General features: G+C 31.7%; 1 protein-coding gene across 4 annotated transcripts in view; it reads right to left on the reverse strand.

Annotated features, from left to right (window-relative positions):
• Positions 1-18,495, reverse strand: part of LOC106107203 (synaptotagmin-7) — a 163,936-nt gene that overhangs the window by 6,223 nt on the left and 139,218 nt on the right. For 2 of the 4 annotated variants that reach the window (XM_013287957.1, XM_013287954.1), the window contains exons 2-4: positions 9,519-9,530; positions 8,675-8,831; positions 638-778 (exon numbers count right to left, since the gene is read on the reverse strand). In XM_013287957.1, coding sequence (XP_013143411.1) covers positions 638-778 — 141 coding nt within the window. In that variant the 5' untranslated portion in view covers positions 8,675-8,831; positions 9,519-9,530. Of the gene's footprint in view, positions 1-637; positions 779-2,602; positions 2,612-8,674; positions 8,832-9,518; positions 9,531-11,819; positions 11,978-18,495 lie in introns of those variants that run through there. The other 2 variants (XM_013287955.1, XM_013287956.1) reach the window with 2 other exon arrangements.

The following is an 18,495-nucleotide window of genomic DNA, read 5'->3' on the forward strand; positions in this document are numbered from 1 at the left end:
ATTGTTATAAATGCGAAAGATTAAATTGTTTGATGGATGTTTGTTAGAGTTTGTAGCTAAAACGGCTGAACGAATCTTGATGGAATTTTTTCCACGGGGACAGAGTTGCGGGTAAAAGCTAGTAAATTTATATTTTGCGCGAGCACTTATTACCTACATGAATTATTAAATGCAATTGTCGTTCACGAAGTTCAAATGATTTTATTTGCCTTTGTAATTGGCATCACGTTCCAATAAGAAATAAGATTTGCTTAACGTTTAGCGAACAAATGCAATTTACGTTGATGCTATGAGCATCACACGTTTTTCGTTCTTCATGTTTTCATTTTGATCTCTTGTTTTATTAAACTTGTAATTGAGACAAATTGTAATTTATTTACAACATTCTTAACATCTACTTTTGTAATAGTCATAGTTCCTAAGAATTGTAATATACGTAACACGTTTCTTATATGCATGGACGTTGCTAGCCATGCTCTAGAGCAGCAGCCCGATGATAAAGAGGGTTAATGCTTATCAACAAGTGAATTAATTCATCACTCCCAAGATATGGTAGAGTCAACCAACATGGTGCGGATAAAGATGAGCTAACAACAACTGGATCTACCTCTCAATATGAAGTTAATACTAATGTTACCTGTATGATCTTCAAAATCAGAGTTGTATTCTGGAAGTCGTATTCGAGGGAGAAATGGATCTGTCCGACGTTCTCTGACGGCTCCGAGTTGTCGATATACATGTCCACCAGCGAGATGGATCGGTTCTGCAGGAACGCCATCTGTCAGTCCACAGTGGAAACACTTTAAAGTGATGTCACAATGGACTGCTACGGTTGTTGCTCTCCGTTATTGTGCATCAATCGTTCAATTTATAACGTTTATACTATTGTTAAAGTTATGTGATAATTGCATTTTTATCTGTTCAGTTTTACCTATCATTTCTTAGGAAAAAAACACATCGTAATGCAATCTGTTTATTTACGAAGAAATAAATAGATGTGTGGTAATAATAATAATAAAGTCATTTAATCCATTCAAAAGGAAAACATCATACATTTTATAACATAGTTCACAAAAATAAGGAGAAAAAATGTTACAGACAAAAAAAAAAAGGTAGAAACCAATTTGGAATGGGCAAGCGTGGATGAAAATCATCCTTAATTTTAAGGAAAGGTAAACTTCACGTCTCTGGGTAGAGATCTTTAGAGCTGAGACGAATTATCTAGAAATTGACTAATAGAGTTCGATAGTTCTCGACGATTTATCTTTGGTTATTGAAATCGAATATTTTTATTTATAAATATTAATTAGGTTAATAATATTATTGATTGTTTAGCCATCATTCGGTTGAGTACGATGTTTTATAAAATGACTGCACTTATTTTTTCGTTTATTCGAAATTTAAATATCTTAAACGATTGATGCACAATAACGTACACTATAAAGCAACTACAATTTATTCTCTATGTTTAAAAATATGTTTTAATGCAGATATGTCATAACTATATATTATATTACATAGTAAATATAAAAACTAATGTAGTCTTAAAACTAAATTAAATTATGAGTAATATTTTTCTCATTTGATTAATATTTCAATCCGTTATAAATTTTCGGTTTTATTTAATTAATATTTAGTAAATACAGTTAGCAACACAAATATAAAAGACTACAAATTAATAAATCAATAATTAAAATCGGTCTTTCTTAAGTAAGTTTTTTTAGGTTTTGTCAATAAGTAAACGGTTTTTAAAATATTAATCAAATATCTTTGATTGTATATTTTACGTGGTTAAAATCTTTTTATTTGATTATTTTTTTAAACCTTAATAATATTAAGGTAATCAAACGTGCTTATCACTATCAGTGAATTAAAAAATATATAGATATAAGTATATATAAAAAAATTGACGCAAGCTTGAAATAAATATTTGCCCCTATTTTGAGGTATAATATTATGGACAAAACCTGTCTTAAACCTAAGTAAGTGATATTTAATATATTTACATATTACATGACTTAAAAATCAGTAATTGAAGTCATTAATTGCAGTATCTAAAATATCTTTTTTAGTATAAAAGGCTTATGGCAAAATTTAAAATGAGAATGCTATTTTATTCACCTTTTTTATTCAAAAGTGACACTCTTTAAAGAAAATAAGTATTACAGTAACTTATACATACAAGAGATTTATGAAAAAATAAAATTCTGGAGTGGCACTTTGTGAATTATAAAAAAGGTTAAGTTAGGAGTGTTCTACTTATCTATACTTATCGTGATTTAACTTAAGTTCTACGACTACTTATTTAAAATAAATCTCTATTTAAACTGTACTATTTATATTTTAGCTCTTTCCGATCAATCGTAGAGCTGTAGTAAGATAGTATCTTAACATAAGCTAAAATTAAGTAAATACCTGGAATTATTACATAAGTAAACATAAGTGAAAAAAGCAAACTTAGCTGCGATCAAGCTAATTATATAAATCCGAAGCATTCGCAACTTTACATAATAAAGAAGAAATAATTATTCAAGTGCGAAATAGCGTTAAATAAAGCCTTTGTCTATTTAAATAATTTTCCTCTAGTTTTTCCTTATACAACCTCTTCTACCTACCATTTTTGAAGGAGAAAGCATGGAAAGAGAATCCATAATTTAAAACAGTCCATTAAAATAATAAAAAAAGAACCAAATACACAGATAGACAAAAACATCTATAAAATGTCTACACTACGATAAACATATCCATATTCTACTCTAACACAGGTTTTAAACACATATATTGAAGACGTAAAGTTCTTAACGTTTTACAATTTAGAATGAACAGTTCAACGTGTAAGTTGAAACCAATTTGTTATTTGATGTTGGTCGCACGTCAATTTTGTGTATACGTCGTGAGAATTTAATTTCTCATGTATGCTTATCCCATAAGCCGCAAATATACTATATATATGCAGATTCTGCTCTTGAATATGTATAATTATCACTTTAAACTTAAAAGTGAAACAGATATTTTTACAAATATCAAAATAGTCTATTTCATATTAAACATTATATTTTTGACGTTTCCACACTTGCTATTATAAGTCATAAGTAAAAGTAAGTTTTTTTTTTTAATGAGCGGCTACATGCCGCTCTCTTGTTCCCCTAACACATTTTACGTCAGGGACCTGGGGAGCGGGTGTATCTTTATTTCTTTATTTTTAACTCAAAACATAAATTTACATTAAAATCTTACTTCTACTACTAAAGTAAAAGTAAGTTAGTATGTATGCATTGAATATTTTTTTGTTTTTTTTTAATTTATTTCAACGAAAACATTTTTACATAGTGGTGTTAACACAGCTTGGTGCCATTAAACATACAATGTTTATATTGGCACTGCACAGTTCACATTTATATTAAAAGTTAGTTATAGGATAGTTTTATAGATATTAAACTTAAAAAGAACATTAAAAGACCGAATATAAAGATATACATAGGCAAAGATGTACAAAAAGGCTGAAAGAAGACAAGACTACTAATTAAATTTTTATTTAATTCATCGCGGACGGAGTCAACGGTGACTACTAGTAGTTAAAAAATTGACATTAAAAATAATTAATTTAAAATGAAAAACATAATTAAAAGCAAATTATCAACTCACGCGTGAACCGTACATTACCGTAGACAAAGTAATGAATAGATTTTTATACACGATGCCAGCAAATTATCCTGGCTTGATTGATTCTGACCCGTGTGAGCGAGATGACAATAAATAATTCTAACCCGTGTGAGCAGGATGATGATAAATAATTCAGGAGCAACGGCGCCAATAAACCGTTTGTCTGGAGAAATACTTTTCTCGCGAACCAACCTTGGGCTTGCTAAAATATGTGGTGAATCTAATACTAAAATATATGAACTTTATTTTTATTTTCATGATAAAAACATGGGTCGAAAAATGTGATAGATGTTCAAAGAGAGTATATATTCTACAGAAATCCGCATTGAGAACCGAAAAAGAGTAATTTTTATTGAAAATTGTTTACGATATTTGATACCTACGTCATCGTTGGTGACATATGACGCAGTGGATATTAATATGTATTCAGTATCCTAAAATAACTGGTGTTAAGCTAAAACCGTATCCGAATATTGAATAATTCATAATAACAACCCGACCTCTGGGCGCAAGTCACTTATGAATAGAGCAAGCATCCTACAGCTAACAAAGCTTTAATGTTTATTAGTGTCCGGACGTTAAACCGACCGTTGTAATTTTGGCGTGTGAATTTTTGATTAGTTTGCAAAAACTTTGTATAATCCTTTTGACCTAAATGTTCATAGATACAAAATGGCACTGACTTCTCGACAAAGTTTATAGTATTTTTGTCTAGTAAAATTATATAAATAAAAGATTGACAACATTTTGTAGATGCTTCTTATGTAAATTGGTTGTAGTAAATTGGTACCTTAAATAAGTCGAGCGCCTAACGCATTCTTGCTACAAAAGTACGATCGTGACTTGAGACCGAATTGTATCATAATGTAGCAGGCGCTTTCGATTATATTTCTGTTAAAGTTAATTTCTTTTGAACGACTTCTTTATTGGTGTCTAATGTAATATTAAAGCATTATACAAAATTATATTATGCCTCTATAACTTCTGCCATGGATCTATTAACAAGTTAAGGTATATCAAACTTGTTTATTACTAAAAATATAATTATAACATAGGTTATGTATTGAATTTTCTCCCAGATGTTGCCGTGTTTTATATAAATACATTTTATATGCCGTGATTATGATTCAGGTTAACCCCAAACAATGAAAGGGCAGGTTCACGTACTCTGTTATAAATAATTCATTGACCGTTCTGCAGTATACCATTTCGGCGCATCTGGGATTTCAAATAAATTCACCTACTTCAAGAAAGAAATCCGCTTGATGTGGCTTGTCATGTAAAAAGTCTCATCTAATTGTTATTTCAAATAAGGAATTGTACATTTCAACTTTTTGGACAAAAACAAAAGACGGTTCATTCGAATTTATTCTAAACAATAATTAGGTATAGTCTGATTATGAGTATAAGAAACCTCGCCATATTGCGGGATAATATGGAACTAATTTCTTAGTAAATTACGTCATATAAAAGCATAATTTACAATAATTTACTAGAATTAAGACAATCACACAAAGAAATAAATACAAAGTTGTGAGGATTGAATAAAAAAATGTCGGACTATACACGAGAGTAATGAAAAGCGAAGTCATGCATGAAATTAATAAAATCATAAGGGGTACATTTCGGAGCGCGGGCTTGCTGAAATTTTAATGAGATTGTTATTAAGTGCCAATGTCATTCAAGTGTCAATGACATATCCAATTTAATAAAACGAAATGGAATTATGCCATTGTTGACTAACGGATTTTCATAAGTTTACATACACTGGCTTTCGCTCGCGACTCCGTCTGCGTGGAATTAAAAATTATAAAAAGTAATAAGCCTATATATTCTTCCAGAACATTCTCTAAATCTATGCCAAATTTCACCTAAATCCTTCCAGCCGTTTAGGCAACAAACTCTAACAAACATCCATCCATCTAAACTATCGCATTTAAAATATTAAATTAGTATTAGTAAGATTTAGGTACGTTATACTCTAATATCACGTTCATTATTAAAACCGTAATAAGATGGGCCTTAACTAGGTATCTAATTAAAAAAATGATTATTTCTAAATGGAATTTAGAGCAAACTAGTTCTAAACAAACTTGTAGTTTGGTATGTCTATTACGACATTAATTTTCATGATAACAATAAAGTTCGACGAACATCGGACCTTACTTCGACGGGCAAGCCAAACTTGTTCGACTAAGTTTTTGCTTTAACAAGTTACTTCCGTCCCTAGTTGTCTATTGAGTTCCTTGATAAATAAACTTCGAAAATTTGTCTAAGATAGTTTTTATGAAATATAATTTAACTAGTAAAAAGATGTAATCTAAAACTTTTTTTGAGTAGGTAGTACAATCAGGGCATCTGACGGTGATTAAAAAGTTCTTCGTTTAAACATTTTGTATACATTCTAAACAAGAACCGATAGGGCGCAGGTTTTAAATGTATGAAAAAAGCGGTCAGTGGTAATTTTCTGTTAATTGGTTATACGTAAATAGAGGCGGAGTTTGTCTCGTTGCAACGAACAAAGCAATTTTTGTAAATGTAATAATGCGGATTTTAGCGATTGTACATAATAAAAATTGAGTGGAACTTCATGTCCTGATTCTCATCCGAATTAAATTATTTCAGAATTAACTGCGACAATTGAATAAAGTAACTATATCACCAATAAAATATTAAGGGCCTGTCCCACCACTGGCTGATAGAGGCTCAGATAGCTTTAAATGACGTCACTGTCGGATAAGGGAACAAGATCCGATATTTCCATCATATATTTTGCACGTTGGATTGTTATCAGACAATTTACAATTTTGTAGGACAGCCCCTAAATCAAATTTTAATATTACCTCTGCATTATTCTACGTTCTGTACATAAAGTAGCAATATAGTTAATGAAACAACACATTAGACAATATGACTGGACGTTTTTTCTCCACATAACAAGCAATTTAAAGAGGGTCTGATTGAATCTGACCCTCTCGAGGGCTGCCTATAAATAATTCAGAAGCTGTGGCGTCAATAAGCGCTCAAATTGACGGATATTTCGTGCTATCCTTCTCCAATATATCTATAGTCTAATATTTACTCAAATTCTCCAGTCTTTGATAGAGTTAACAAAAAAAATGACAAAAACTACCAAGAAAGTAACAAAAAAAATTAGGTTAAATGCACATTTTTTGTAACACGATAATTTATATTATCTATACTATTATAATAAAGCGTAAACACACATTTCTTTGTTGCCTAAGATGTCAGCAATTACAACATTTTTTTGAATAATTATTTTTTTTTTACAAAAAGCCCTACACTTGCGTTACGCTTTAGGCTATATATTTTCACGCTATTAAACTTAGTTGGTAAATAAATTGGATAAAAACCCTAATGTGGGAAAGAGACCATAATTTGTTGCCAACATCAAGGAAGCAAGGTATAACACCTTGCTTCCTTGATGTCATGTCATGTCATTTTGACATTTGTAATTGAGAATTTGACAAATGTTAACAATAAAATAGAATTTTTATAATTTCATGCAGATGAAGCCGCACGGGAACAGCTAGTTGTAAATAAAAGGATAGTAATTGCTATTAGTAAATTATCTACATTGCGTACCCGCGACGCCTGTCTAAAACACTATTTAACATGAGTGTCGTTAACAGAATGGACTTTAATAATTCACATGTAGGCCATTTTTTCGACATTACCTAAGTTTGTATACGGTTTGTATTCCGTAATCACCTTTTAATACAGCTATAATCATCAATGCGTTAAGATATTAAACAAGTATAAACGTCCAGTGTAAACGGACCTTTCACATCAGCTCACTATGGCACATGTCCCTACTGAGGGTCTCAGAGCCTACCCAAAATAAGGGGTGTACGTGAAAAGTGAACGGCCCTTATTTAAGTTTAATTTTCACATTTAATGATGTAAGTTTTCGAACTCATTCAATATCGATTTTCCCGTTGAATTAGTTTGTCGCTTAATATAAATAGCCATTTATTAGAAGTCCCATTAAAACTTAGTTAAAGCCGACAAAATTAATGTAAAAAGTAGCCATGCGTTACAGTTTTCGCGGACAAAATTAATGAAATTATTACTCAGGATAGGAGGGATTATACGAAATTCATTTAATTAATCTTATTTTAACATCCTAAAACAATACAGGGTAAGTCTACGTTAAATCCGGGCAGTGGATTAGAGAACATGTGAAAACGGCTTTTTTCAAAGTCGCTTGTCAGAATTATTCTTTAAAAACTTTGAGCATAGTTTTAACCTATGAAGAGTTTAATACTAATATTAGTGGAAAACACAGTAGTTATGTATATTGTGGTACACAAAAGGTACCTTAAGGTAGAGACTGCGGACGTATCGATTTAAATATCCTATTACGCTTATTCTTTAGTTTTATTTTATTTATCTTGAGAATCTTTTATAACGTTAAAAAACATAGTAGCAGCTAAGTGTGGAAACGTATTCAATTAAAGATAAACAATTTAATAAGATTAGGGGATATCTTTTTTTCTTTTTTGGGACTAACAATTTTTATCTGCTTAAATTTTGAATACGGAAGAGTACACAACAATTAAAACGACACAAACATAAACATTCACGTGCTTAAATACATCCTAATTAACGTTTAACTCTCGCTTTACCGTTCCACGACCAACAGGTTGACTAATACAATTCCAACAACAATTACTTCAAATTACGTCCAATAAACACTAAGCAACATTGACCTACATAATTAGATAGAGTAAAAAAAAAACAAATAACACAATCCAATTTCTCTGTTTATACTTACTCTGTAGCATCCTATAAAAATAACTCTTCATTGCGTAACTTTAAAAATCACAAGATAAACTCATATACGTATATCCTCAAATTATACATTCCGATTAAATTAAACGAAACTCGTAAGAACATAAAATACCAACCAATATAACCTGTCAAATTTCTCCGTTTTTATTGGGATGAAATATTCTTGATCCTTGTGAGATTAATGTTTTATACTCACGGAAGGATGTTGCGGATGGTCTTGGCCCTTGACATTTTGCAACTGCTTGTTGTGTGCAGTGGGCGTGCGTTCCCCGGGCGCGGTGGACGCGCTGGCGACTGCACCCGCGCTGCTGCCCGCTGGAGACTTGGCTTGCGGAGAACTGGTAGATGTTGTCCTAATACAAATTATACTATCAACGGCAACTTCCGCCTTTATAATGAAATCTTAAGAAAAATGTTAAAAGATATGTCGGCTAGTATATTCTATACAACGCTTATATCTTCTTGATACTTTTGCTTCTGGCAATTTAAGTTCAGAACTACTATTGTATTGTAGAATTGTAATCCTTTCTCAATTCCTGCTAAATATGTTTCATATAATAGTAGGACATACAATTTCATTGTCCAATATTCACATTAACGTAATTGCGGTATGGGATGAATAATAAAATTTCATGTGACGACTACACGCGTTAGTAATTTATTTTAATGACTAGTAAACGATCACTGAATATTCAAATGTTATAAAGTAGAGGCAGCGTAAAATATCAAACTAGTAAACTCAACAGTACTATTATTATAATCTGTCTAATAATCGATGTATTTTTGCTTGATAGTAAAGTGATTTTATTCAATTAAGGGCAAATAAAGAGATATTATAGATTAGATTTATCTAAGATGTTCCAGCTTGAAAAAAAAATTAATTGTTTTAGAAATAAACTGATATAATGGAACAGGTTTATTATGTTTAAAGCGATAAATAAGTTTTTTGTATTATCTAGGTTATGTCTAGTGAATTTGTTAACTGGCAAAGTTTGTAACCGATCAGTAACATATCGATTTGAAGAACATTGCATACTTACTCGAGTTGCGCTCTGCATTTCCAACGGCGACCGCACATGGAACAGAACAATTTTTAATTAGTCAAAGGTATTTTCAATCTACATGTTTGCGTTTAAATAAAACAGAACGTGTAGTTTCCGTTTTATTACGGATACACTGCGGCGGATTTTTTAATTGGTCTCGAGTGTGGAAGCGGGTAAAGAATCTAGTATTGCTTTCGAAGGGTATGCAAACGAATTCTCTATTCGTGAAAACAATGTCAAATAAATATATGTTCATGTTTTGCTAGTTACATTTATTACATATCAAATTTTGTCTAAAACGATATGAATCTACTTCAGTAATCTTTTATTATGTATATTTTTTCAAAATACAATATTTAAAATATTTTGGTAACGAAATTATTACGATATTTTATTAAAAAACGCAAAAGAAAAAGGACTTGACAAGTGAAGCACTCGACCAAGTATCAACTCGTCTTTATCCGAGTATAGAATTACAATCCCTCTTGACCTGAATATTCAACTGTATTCAAACCGTAGCGTTCAGAATGACACACATTCATTCATTCGAATAACTGATATACGTATGTACTTTGACATAATTATAATACAAGTTTGTTCAAGAATTTTTCTTTAGTCTTTTTTTATAATATAAGGTGGCAAACAAGCAAGCGGCTACCTGAATCCATCGAAATGGAAAGCGACGGCTGCCCAGAAACATCCGCAATTTCTGATACGTTGCCTACCCTTAATTGACGAAGGAGGAGACGCATATCAAGAGGACATATCTCCTTTCTATACGTCTCCTCCACCGTCAAATCCACTTTTCCTTCCCATCCTCCCCTCTTAAGGAAAGGCTGGAAAGGGAAAGGGACTAAACTTAGGCCTCCGGCACCACACTTATTCCGATAACCACACTTCACGCCTGTTTTCTGTGTGGTCGTGGTATTGCTGGGGGCGAGCCGGCCCATTCGTGCGAAGATGTTAAAGCGGGCTCTACCACTGGCAAAGTCTAGTTTGCAATAAGCCTTAGTTATGTGTTAGTGTACATTTAAAGGTCCTAAAACAATACAGGTATTCATCTTATAGTTTATTGCCGAATTTACCTGAATCGAACATTTTTAAAATATAAACAAACGTAATTTTTTTTTCAAGTTATAGTCCAATCAAATTAAATAACTCATCGTGTAAATATTGACTTGGAAAGTAAGGGCTATTCAGAAGTGCTTTCGTTTGTGTCGAACATGTCAAAGCTCTTTGTTTCGCAGTAGAGACTTGCAAAAGTGCAGCTTCAGAGAAACGGCCAATTTGTTTCAAGTTTTTGATCTCGACTTTGCTTTGGAATAGAAAACTGGGCACTACTTATAGATATGTGTTGTATATGTAATTTTTTCTGTATATAATGTATACTAATGGAAAGGTTATCAATAACTGAAGATATGTATCGTGTAAAGAAATGTTACAACATTTCACATGCTCGTTGCTTCCAAGGCAAATGGCAAATATGCTCCCATTGTGACACACTGACCGTATAAATCTCATGTAACATGTTACGTTACACCCAGTAACGGCGTTCATAACTTGTACAATATAGATACTGGTAATTATTTGCTAAAGTTGTGTTTAATAAATATTTATAACTAGCTGTTGCTTGCGACTTCGAGCGTGTGAAATTAAGAAATACAGCCTATGTTACTTACAGATAAATTGTCTTTCTAAGGTTGAAAGAATTTTTAAAATCGGTCCAGTAGTTTTTGAGATATTACAATAAATACAAAATTACAAATCTTTCCCCTTTATAATATTAGTAAAGATGACAGTTCATTTTATTAAATTAACAAAACAACTAAGTTATAGTTCTATCACCGTATGTTTCAGATATTTTTATTTTTCACTATGTTAGAAACATTTTATACGCAAAAATAAAAGTACAGTAATTTTAAAAACAATATACTAAGAAATACTGTCAAGGAAAATGTTTAAGTTATTCTAGTTGTGTTATTGTAGTAGAAAATGTATTGTAGTATGAAATAGCCCGTGGGACATAGAAAATATTTTACACACTGCATTTCATTAGAACTAGCGCTATAAGTTGCAAGATTAAATTCTTTATATTGTCAACACATAGTTGATTAAGAATAATAATAGTTAGGGCCTGTCCTACCACTGGCTGATAGAGGCTAGACATCTTATAAATGACGTCACTGTCATATAAGGGAACAAAATCCGATATTTCCATCACTTATTTTACACGTTGGATTGTTTTTAGACAATTTAAAATTTAGGACAGGCCCTTAATATCATAAAATACACACTCACGGTCCTTGGGGGAAATGTATATGTCGGCAGTATCGAGTAATATAATTCCAGTAATAAGCCCGTATCACACTCATTTAGTAACTCCTTAATGTATCACAAACAATCAACTAACAATTTGTCGCCATTTGGCAATGATTAAATAGGATTTAAATTATATCGGCGATCCTTCGCTAACGTGCAACCTTCATGACGCTTTAAGGTATAGTGCCTCACAAGATGCACTTTTGACTTTTGTCAGAGTGACATAGACTATGCAATCCTGTCAAAGAATCGATTCTAATCGTACTCGGTCGATTATTACTCTTGACATACATCTGCGCGAAACGATTTAAGTTAATTTCAAAGAATAATTTTGAGTGCTGCATATATTTGAAGTTGTTTTGTATTGGTATTGTAATTTTTGAGCGGTCAACCTTGAATTCGCAGTTGTTCTTTACCTATTTAAGTAAACAATTAACATAATATGACGTAATTAAAGTGATTTAAAACAAATGACAGAAGTTAGTAGTGAGTTTTCTTTGTTTCATATCTGTACAAAAATATATTGTTTTCTCTATGTATATGAAGAAATTGGGACGAATGATCAATGTATTTGTGGATGTATAGAAAGTAGTGAAAACCTACGGTCATTTACCGTTGATTATTTGTGCGTTAGCTTTTGCGGTATTAGTTCTTTTAAAGTGCTCTTAAGCCTTACTCGTGTTTCACTCATTTATTATTTTATTACCCGCCCACAGTACTGCATTAACTTGAGTGCTCTCATCTTAGTGGCCTATGATAGAGTTTGGTACAGAAAACAAGATTAAAAATAAACATCACTATGTTAAAACTATATAAAATAGCTATGTACAATATAAAAGGCGAAACGCTATATTATTTTTACATTATATAATATTTTCGCAAAAATAAAACTTTTCGGTTGTGAATGATTAAAAGTACCACTTGAATGGAAAAATAATTGCCTTCAAGAGTCTTCGTAAAAGATATCAAGTGCAATGAAACGCAATACCGTAAATTTTAGGAAAATAAACTAGTTTTCCTATAGAGATTACACAAATATATTGTCCCAATTGGTAATTAATCATTCCCTGTAAAGCAACTTTTGCACAAAAATGTAGTAAATACTAAATTAAGAATATATATACAGTAATTTTAAATACGTTTGTTTAAAAGATTTACGGTCAATCATCATCAACTTGCCCACGTCCCTATGAAGGGTCGGCTCAGTATTGCTGCTTCCATACATTTCTACCAGCCGTCATATCTGAATCAACTCCCTTCTTAAGCATATCTTCTTTCACACATTCTTCGGTCTACCTAACCTTTGTCTATTAAGACTTACGATCAATATTCGACTTTAGGAGCAGATTAAGGCAATATTGTTCTGAATGAGAATTTGGTGCCGGAGGCCTAATTTTAGTCCGTTTCCCTTTATATCCCTTTTGTTATAAGGAGAGAATGGGTAGAGGAAGTGGATTTGACGGTGGAGGAGATGCATAGGAAGGGGAAATATCCTATTTATGTGCGTCTCGTAATCTCGTCGTCGGATAAGGGTTGGCAACGCATCTGCAATTGCGGATTCAGGTGGCCGCTTGCTCGTTTGCCACCTTATGTTGTAGAAAAAGTCATTTTGTTTAATCTGTATCCGATTGCTGTAACTAATTCTTATACAAAAAAGGTTTAGTTGAAAGGAAATTAATGAAGGTACATAGAAAAAACATTGTTAAAATATGTAAATAATTTTATATTGAGGATGTTTATAAAATCCTTGAGGTAAAATTATATAAGCGTGTTCCTATAATTAAAACGAGATGGGGAAAGTTTTTAGTTACCAACGCGCTCGACGTTAAAGCAAGTAACATTTTGCTTTGCCGAGCACCACTCAACCTTGCATTATATTAAATTTCCGAACACTATCAGATATCCTTATTAGTAATTTTTGTTTTGATCTGATGTAACATAGATGCTTGCAACAATAGAAACCTACTGTAATAGAAACATGCATTCAAGAAACTGCTAAAGACAAGATTCAAATGGACACGGTAGTTGTCTTTAACAGAAAATGAAAACCGACTTCAAGACTAAAAATCCGTTTTTCACTCAAAACTCAAAAAATACTAGATAGTTTGAAAAAGTGGGACCAAATAGCATCTATTCCGTATCAAATAAAAAATAATCGTGTAAATCCGATCGTAAATTGAATTGAATGTACAAACATAATACCAATCGATATGAGAACCTTTTCCTTTATTTTTAACTAGCTTTCGCCCGCGACTCCGTCCGCGTGGAATTAAAACAAAAGTAAGTAGCCTAGTGTCCTTCCAGAATATCCTCTACATCTATATCAAATTTCATATAAATCCGTTAAGCCGTTTAGGCTACAAACTCTAAGAAACATACATCCATCCATCTAAACTTTCGCATTTATAATATTAGTATGAAGTATGAGTATAATAGACTATCTTCGTATTATTAAAGTGAAGCTTAGGTTGCTTGATACTAGATATAAAAAAAAAGTTTATAGAATTCCAGTGCGTTGGGTTGTCATTACAAAAATATAACCATGGCCGTTAATTTCATTTAAAAGCTTTCACATGCCAACACTGGCAGGTTTATTGCGACGCTATATCGAGTGTGAAGTGCAAATATCTGTACCGAACCTCAAATGACACTGGAAAAAAGTTTAAATGAACGTAAAAGAGAAACTTTCTTCTCTAAAATCTTGTAAATAACAGATGTAATTGGCTAAATGTTTTTAATAATTCCCATCTAAGTCTATACTAATATAATAAAACGCATACACACATTACTTTGTGGCGTAGGATGTCAGCAATCACACCATATTTTTGAATTAATCTTTCTTTAATAAAAAGCCCTACACTTACGACACGCTTTAAGCTATACATTTTCACGCTATTAATAGGGGTTAAATAAAAAAAAACCTTCACGTGGGTAAAGGTCCATATACTACAAGCTGCCAACATCAAGGAAGTAATGTCATTTGTGCGTTTGAATTTTGACTTTTATAATTGGCAATTTGACAAATGTAAACAATAAAATAGTTTTTTTATAATTTTGTGCGGATGAAGCCGCACATGAACGGCTAGTTATATGATAAAAGTACACTGGAAATAAATTTCACCACTCGCTATGAACCAGGCTTTGAGTATCAAATTGCTACAGTAACTTGAGATATTTTTACATTGCCGGTTCTAGTTGTGTCGTTATTTTCCGCTTAAGTACTACTTTCCTCGCAGTCGGCAGACTTGCCGACAAAACTAGACATTTTAAAAGTAACAACACTATCAAGCATTTTTTTGCCTGTGATTTCTTTTGTGTGGAATTAAAAAAAAACAGAGGTAAGTAGTCTTAGTATTTCTTTATACTGTGCTCTATATTCATGCCTTTCATAAAGATCCTTTCAGCAATTTAGACGGCAAATTCTAACAAACAGCCATCTATCATAAGCATTTCCATTTATAACATTAGTAAAGAGTATGATTCAAAATATAATGTAGTATTTTTACAAATATAGTACCCAATAAAACGTACGAAATTCTTATCAAGTCCAGTTTTAAGTATACATCCAGGGTTGTCACCAAGACTTTTCATTACGGAGTGACATCCCTAAGTTTACACAGTGTAGCCCTTCCATAATCATTGTGGAAACAAGCCATTGTTATACCAACAATAAGAAGTATCTTACTTTCACGCCATTGTGTAAATGGCCAACGTTACAATAGAAAAAGACGCAAAGAAGGAAGACGCAGAGTTCCGGTGTTTTATTTTTTTGGTATGAAATGTGAATCAATTCCAATTTAATATTCAGTCGTAATAAGTAGTAATAATATTATACAAACTAATAAAACCTTTTTTTCTGAAAATGTAAGGATGAATTAAAAATATCCGTTTGAAAGTCGGTTAAAAATAAGAATTTTTCGTGTATTCAAAAATTTTATAAGCTTTGAAAGCAATTTGCTATAGAAATGTTCATATCTATAGCAAATTGAACATTTGTTTCATAATTCAATCAAAAACAAATGAACATTTGTTTCCTAATTGATAACACTTATATATGTTATGTTTATTAACAACGCGCTAAATGTAGCCACTTAGCGCGTTTCTACTTTAAATTGTATCCTAAGAAATAAAAACTAAAATTCTTCACATAATACGCTTAAGTTTTTTACGTGAAATAACTTTGACGTAATCAATGTAATATTTCATGAAAGTTGTCACCTGAGCCTCTGATTCCAAGCGTCCATTTCACTTTCCTTATAACACGCTGTCATACAAAATATTAGGGTGACGTGACATATGACGTCGCGTGACTGCGTGCCGTAATAAATTTCTAGCGTAGTGATGCCTTAGAGAGTTATCGATAAAAAAATATTTTGAATGTCATCCAGATGGCGAGAAGTTATTCTAATATATGTTATCAATTTTTTGTATGCTGGTTCCAATACAAATTAATCGCTTATTTTAAAAAGCTGTAATGTGAATGCAGTTGTTTCATGACTACGATGCTATCTACTCCGTTTTCAGATATATTTTAATTTGGTAGTCAAAAACTATTTTTATATTATTCAAATTCTTATTTTCCTGATTATTTTTTTTTTACTTCGATATTCGCGCTTTATTCTCTTTTGGTCAATAATGACAATAATTCGAAACTTGGAAAATACTTTTATCGATATCGATAAACTTTAGTATTGACGACCATCTCTAGTAGGGTTTCCGCACCCGGTTTTAATATTAAAGGAGCTGTACAAAAAAAATTTACCGAGGAAAACCCTAATGATTCCCGCCTTGTAAAGTACTTCTACACCACAATAAGTGTAAAATGCTCATATTAAATGGGGTGTTTTTGAAAATGGACAGTTACGAATAGAATTGCTTTATTTCTTACAATAACAGTTTTTTTTGAATAACTAAATGTTAAAGTTTTCTATTCATCAATACAATAATTTAAATTTTCAATTTTCATTAATATTCTTTTAGAGCGGCCCCACACCTTTGACTAAACTATCGAGTAGTGTGCACACTTCATATAAGCTTATAAATATCAAAGCGAGACTAAAAAGTTGTGTGACAGTTTAGTTCAGTTGTGTGCAGGCCCATACAGTTTCTTTCTATTCTAAAGAACGCCGTATCTCCATAATAAATACTGACCCCACGTTTTCCTTACGATTTTCAGGTACAAAATTTAATTAACACAAACAATACTTGGCTATAATATAAATCGTTATTATTAAAATCACCCTGGAGAGTACTAAATATAACAGAATAATATTGCCTCTTAAATCTCTTTATAATTTATGTTTATTACTTTATATTTTTAGCAAAAAAATATAGGTTAATGAAATAACGAGGTGTAATCCACTTTATTTTATTATACAAAGAGGCCAGATATTAAATGAGACAGCTATTTATTAAAAAAAACAGTAATTGGAATATTCTTCGTTTCAAATCGCTTTTAATATTTGGCTTCTATTTCTATATCATTAATGTTTATACAACTGTTACAAAATGACAAGAGTAATTGCGATAAAACTTGGGATTATAATAGTTGTAAAGGAAATTATTTATTTATTAAGAATACTGACAACATTATGGATTCAGGTTTGAATTGTGTTGTGTTTAGTTGTTAAATAGGAAATGGGAACATTTTTTAGAGTGTTTAGTCGTTAATTTAAATTCAAACATCTACCAATTCTATCTCTAGTTAGGACTTTGAATGTCTTTGACATACATCTCTTGTTTGATGATACTTTGAAGTCGAATATTGCTTAGTGCGTTTGACAGTAGATATGTACGTGTTCGTATGTGGTCAATGTACAAAGGAGAAATGTGACAAATCAAACCAATAATTGTTTCCAACATGTCAAAGGGCCAATTTTACATTAACAAAATCATACTAACATTATAAACGCGACAGTATTTTAGTTAGTGTGTTTTCTAATACCACGCGGACAAAGTCGCGGGCAACATTTAGTTATAAAATAATGTAAAACATATTTTATTATGTAAAATTAATATGATTTAATCACATTTACTTTTAGTTCAAATTCTATATAGAATTTTGAAGAAATTCTTTCAAGTTAGACTTTTTCAACAAGTCAGAAAACCGTTACAATAGTTAACAGGCTTTGAAAGAAACATGTACAAGTAATTTACTGCCCGAGTTGAATTGAAAAGGCCATTTACGCCGAGTCCGTGTAAAGGCAATGCATTCGATGGATTTCTAGTTTACTTCCTGTCATTCGCATGAACGACTTAATTTTACATTATAATGGGAAATATTATGAAACGAGATATGGCATAATTATCTTAATAAGGGCCTGTCCCACTAAGTCGTAAATTGTCTGATAACACTCTAACGTGTAAAATATGTGATGAAAATATCGGAATTTGTTACCTTATCTGAAAGTGACGTCATTTTTAAGCTAGCTGAGTCTCATCAGCCATTGACGAGACAGGCCCTAAATCTTATATGGATGGATGTTTGTTATTGTGTCTCCAGAACGGCTGAACTGATTAAGGATAGCAATTTTAAGCCTTCAATCTTAAGCCCTATATTATTTGCTATTTACACAGCAGACCTAAAGAATAAAAGCCTAAAGAAATAAAGCCTAATTTCAGTCCCTTTCTCTTTACCACCCTTTTCTTATAAGGA

The sequence above is a fragment of the Papilio polytes genome, unplaced genomic scaffold (assembly GCF_000836215.1).
Source record: "Papilio polytes unplaced genomic scaffold, Ppol_1.0 DF822067.1, whole genome shotgun sequence".
Lineage (NCBI taxonomy): Eukaryota > Metazoa > Arthropoda > Insecta > Lepidoptera > Papilionidae > Papilio > Papilio polytes.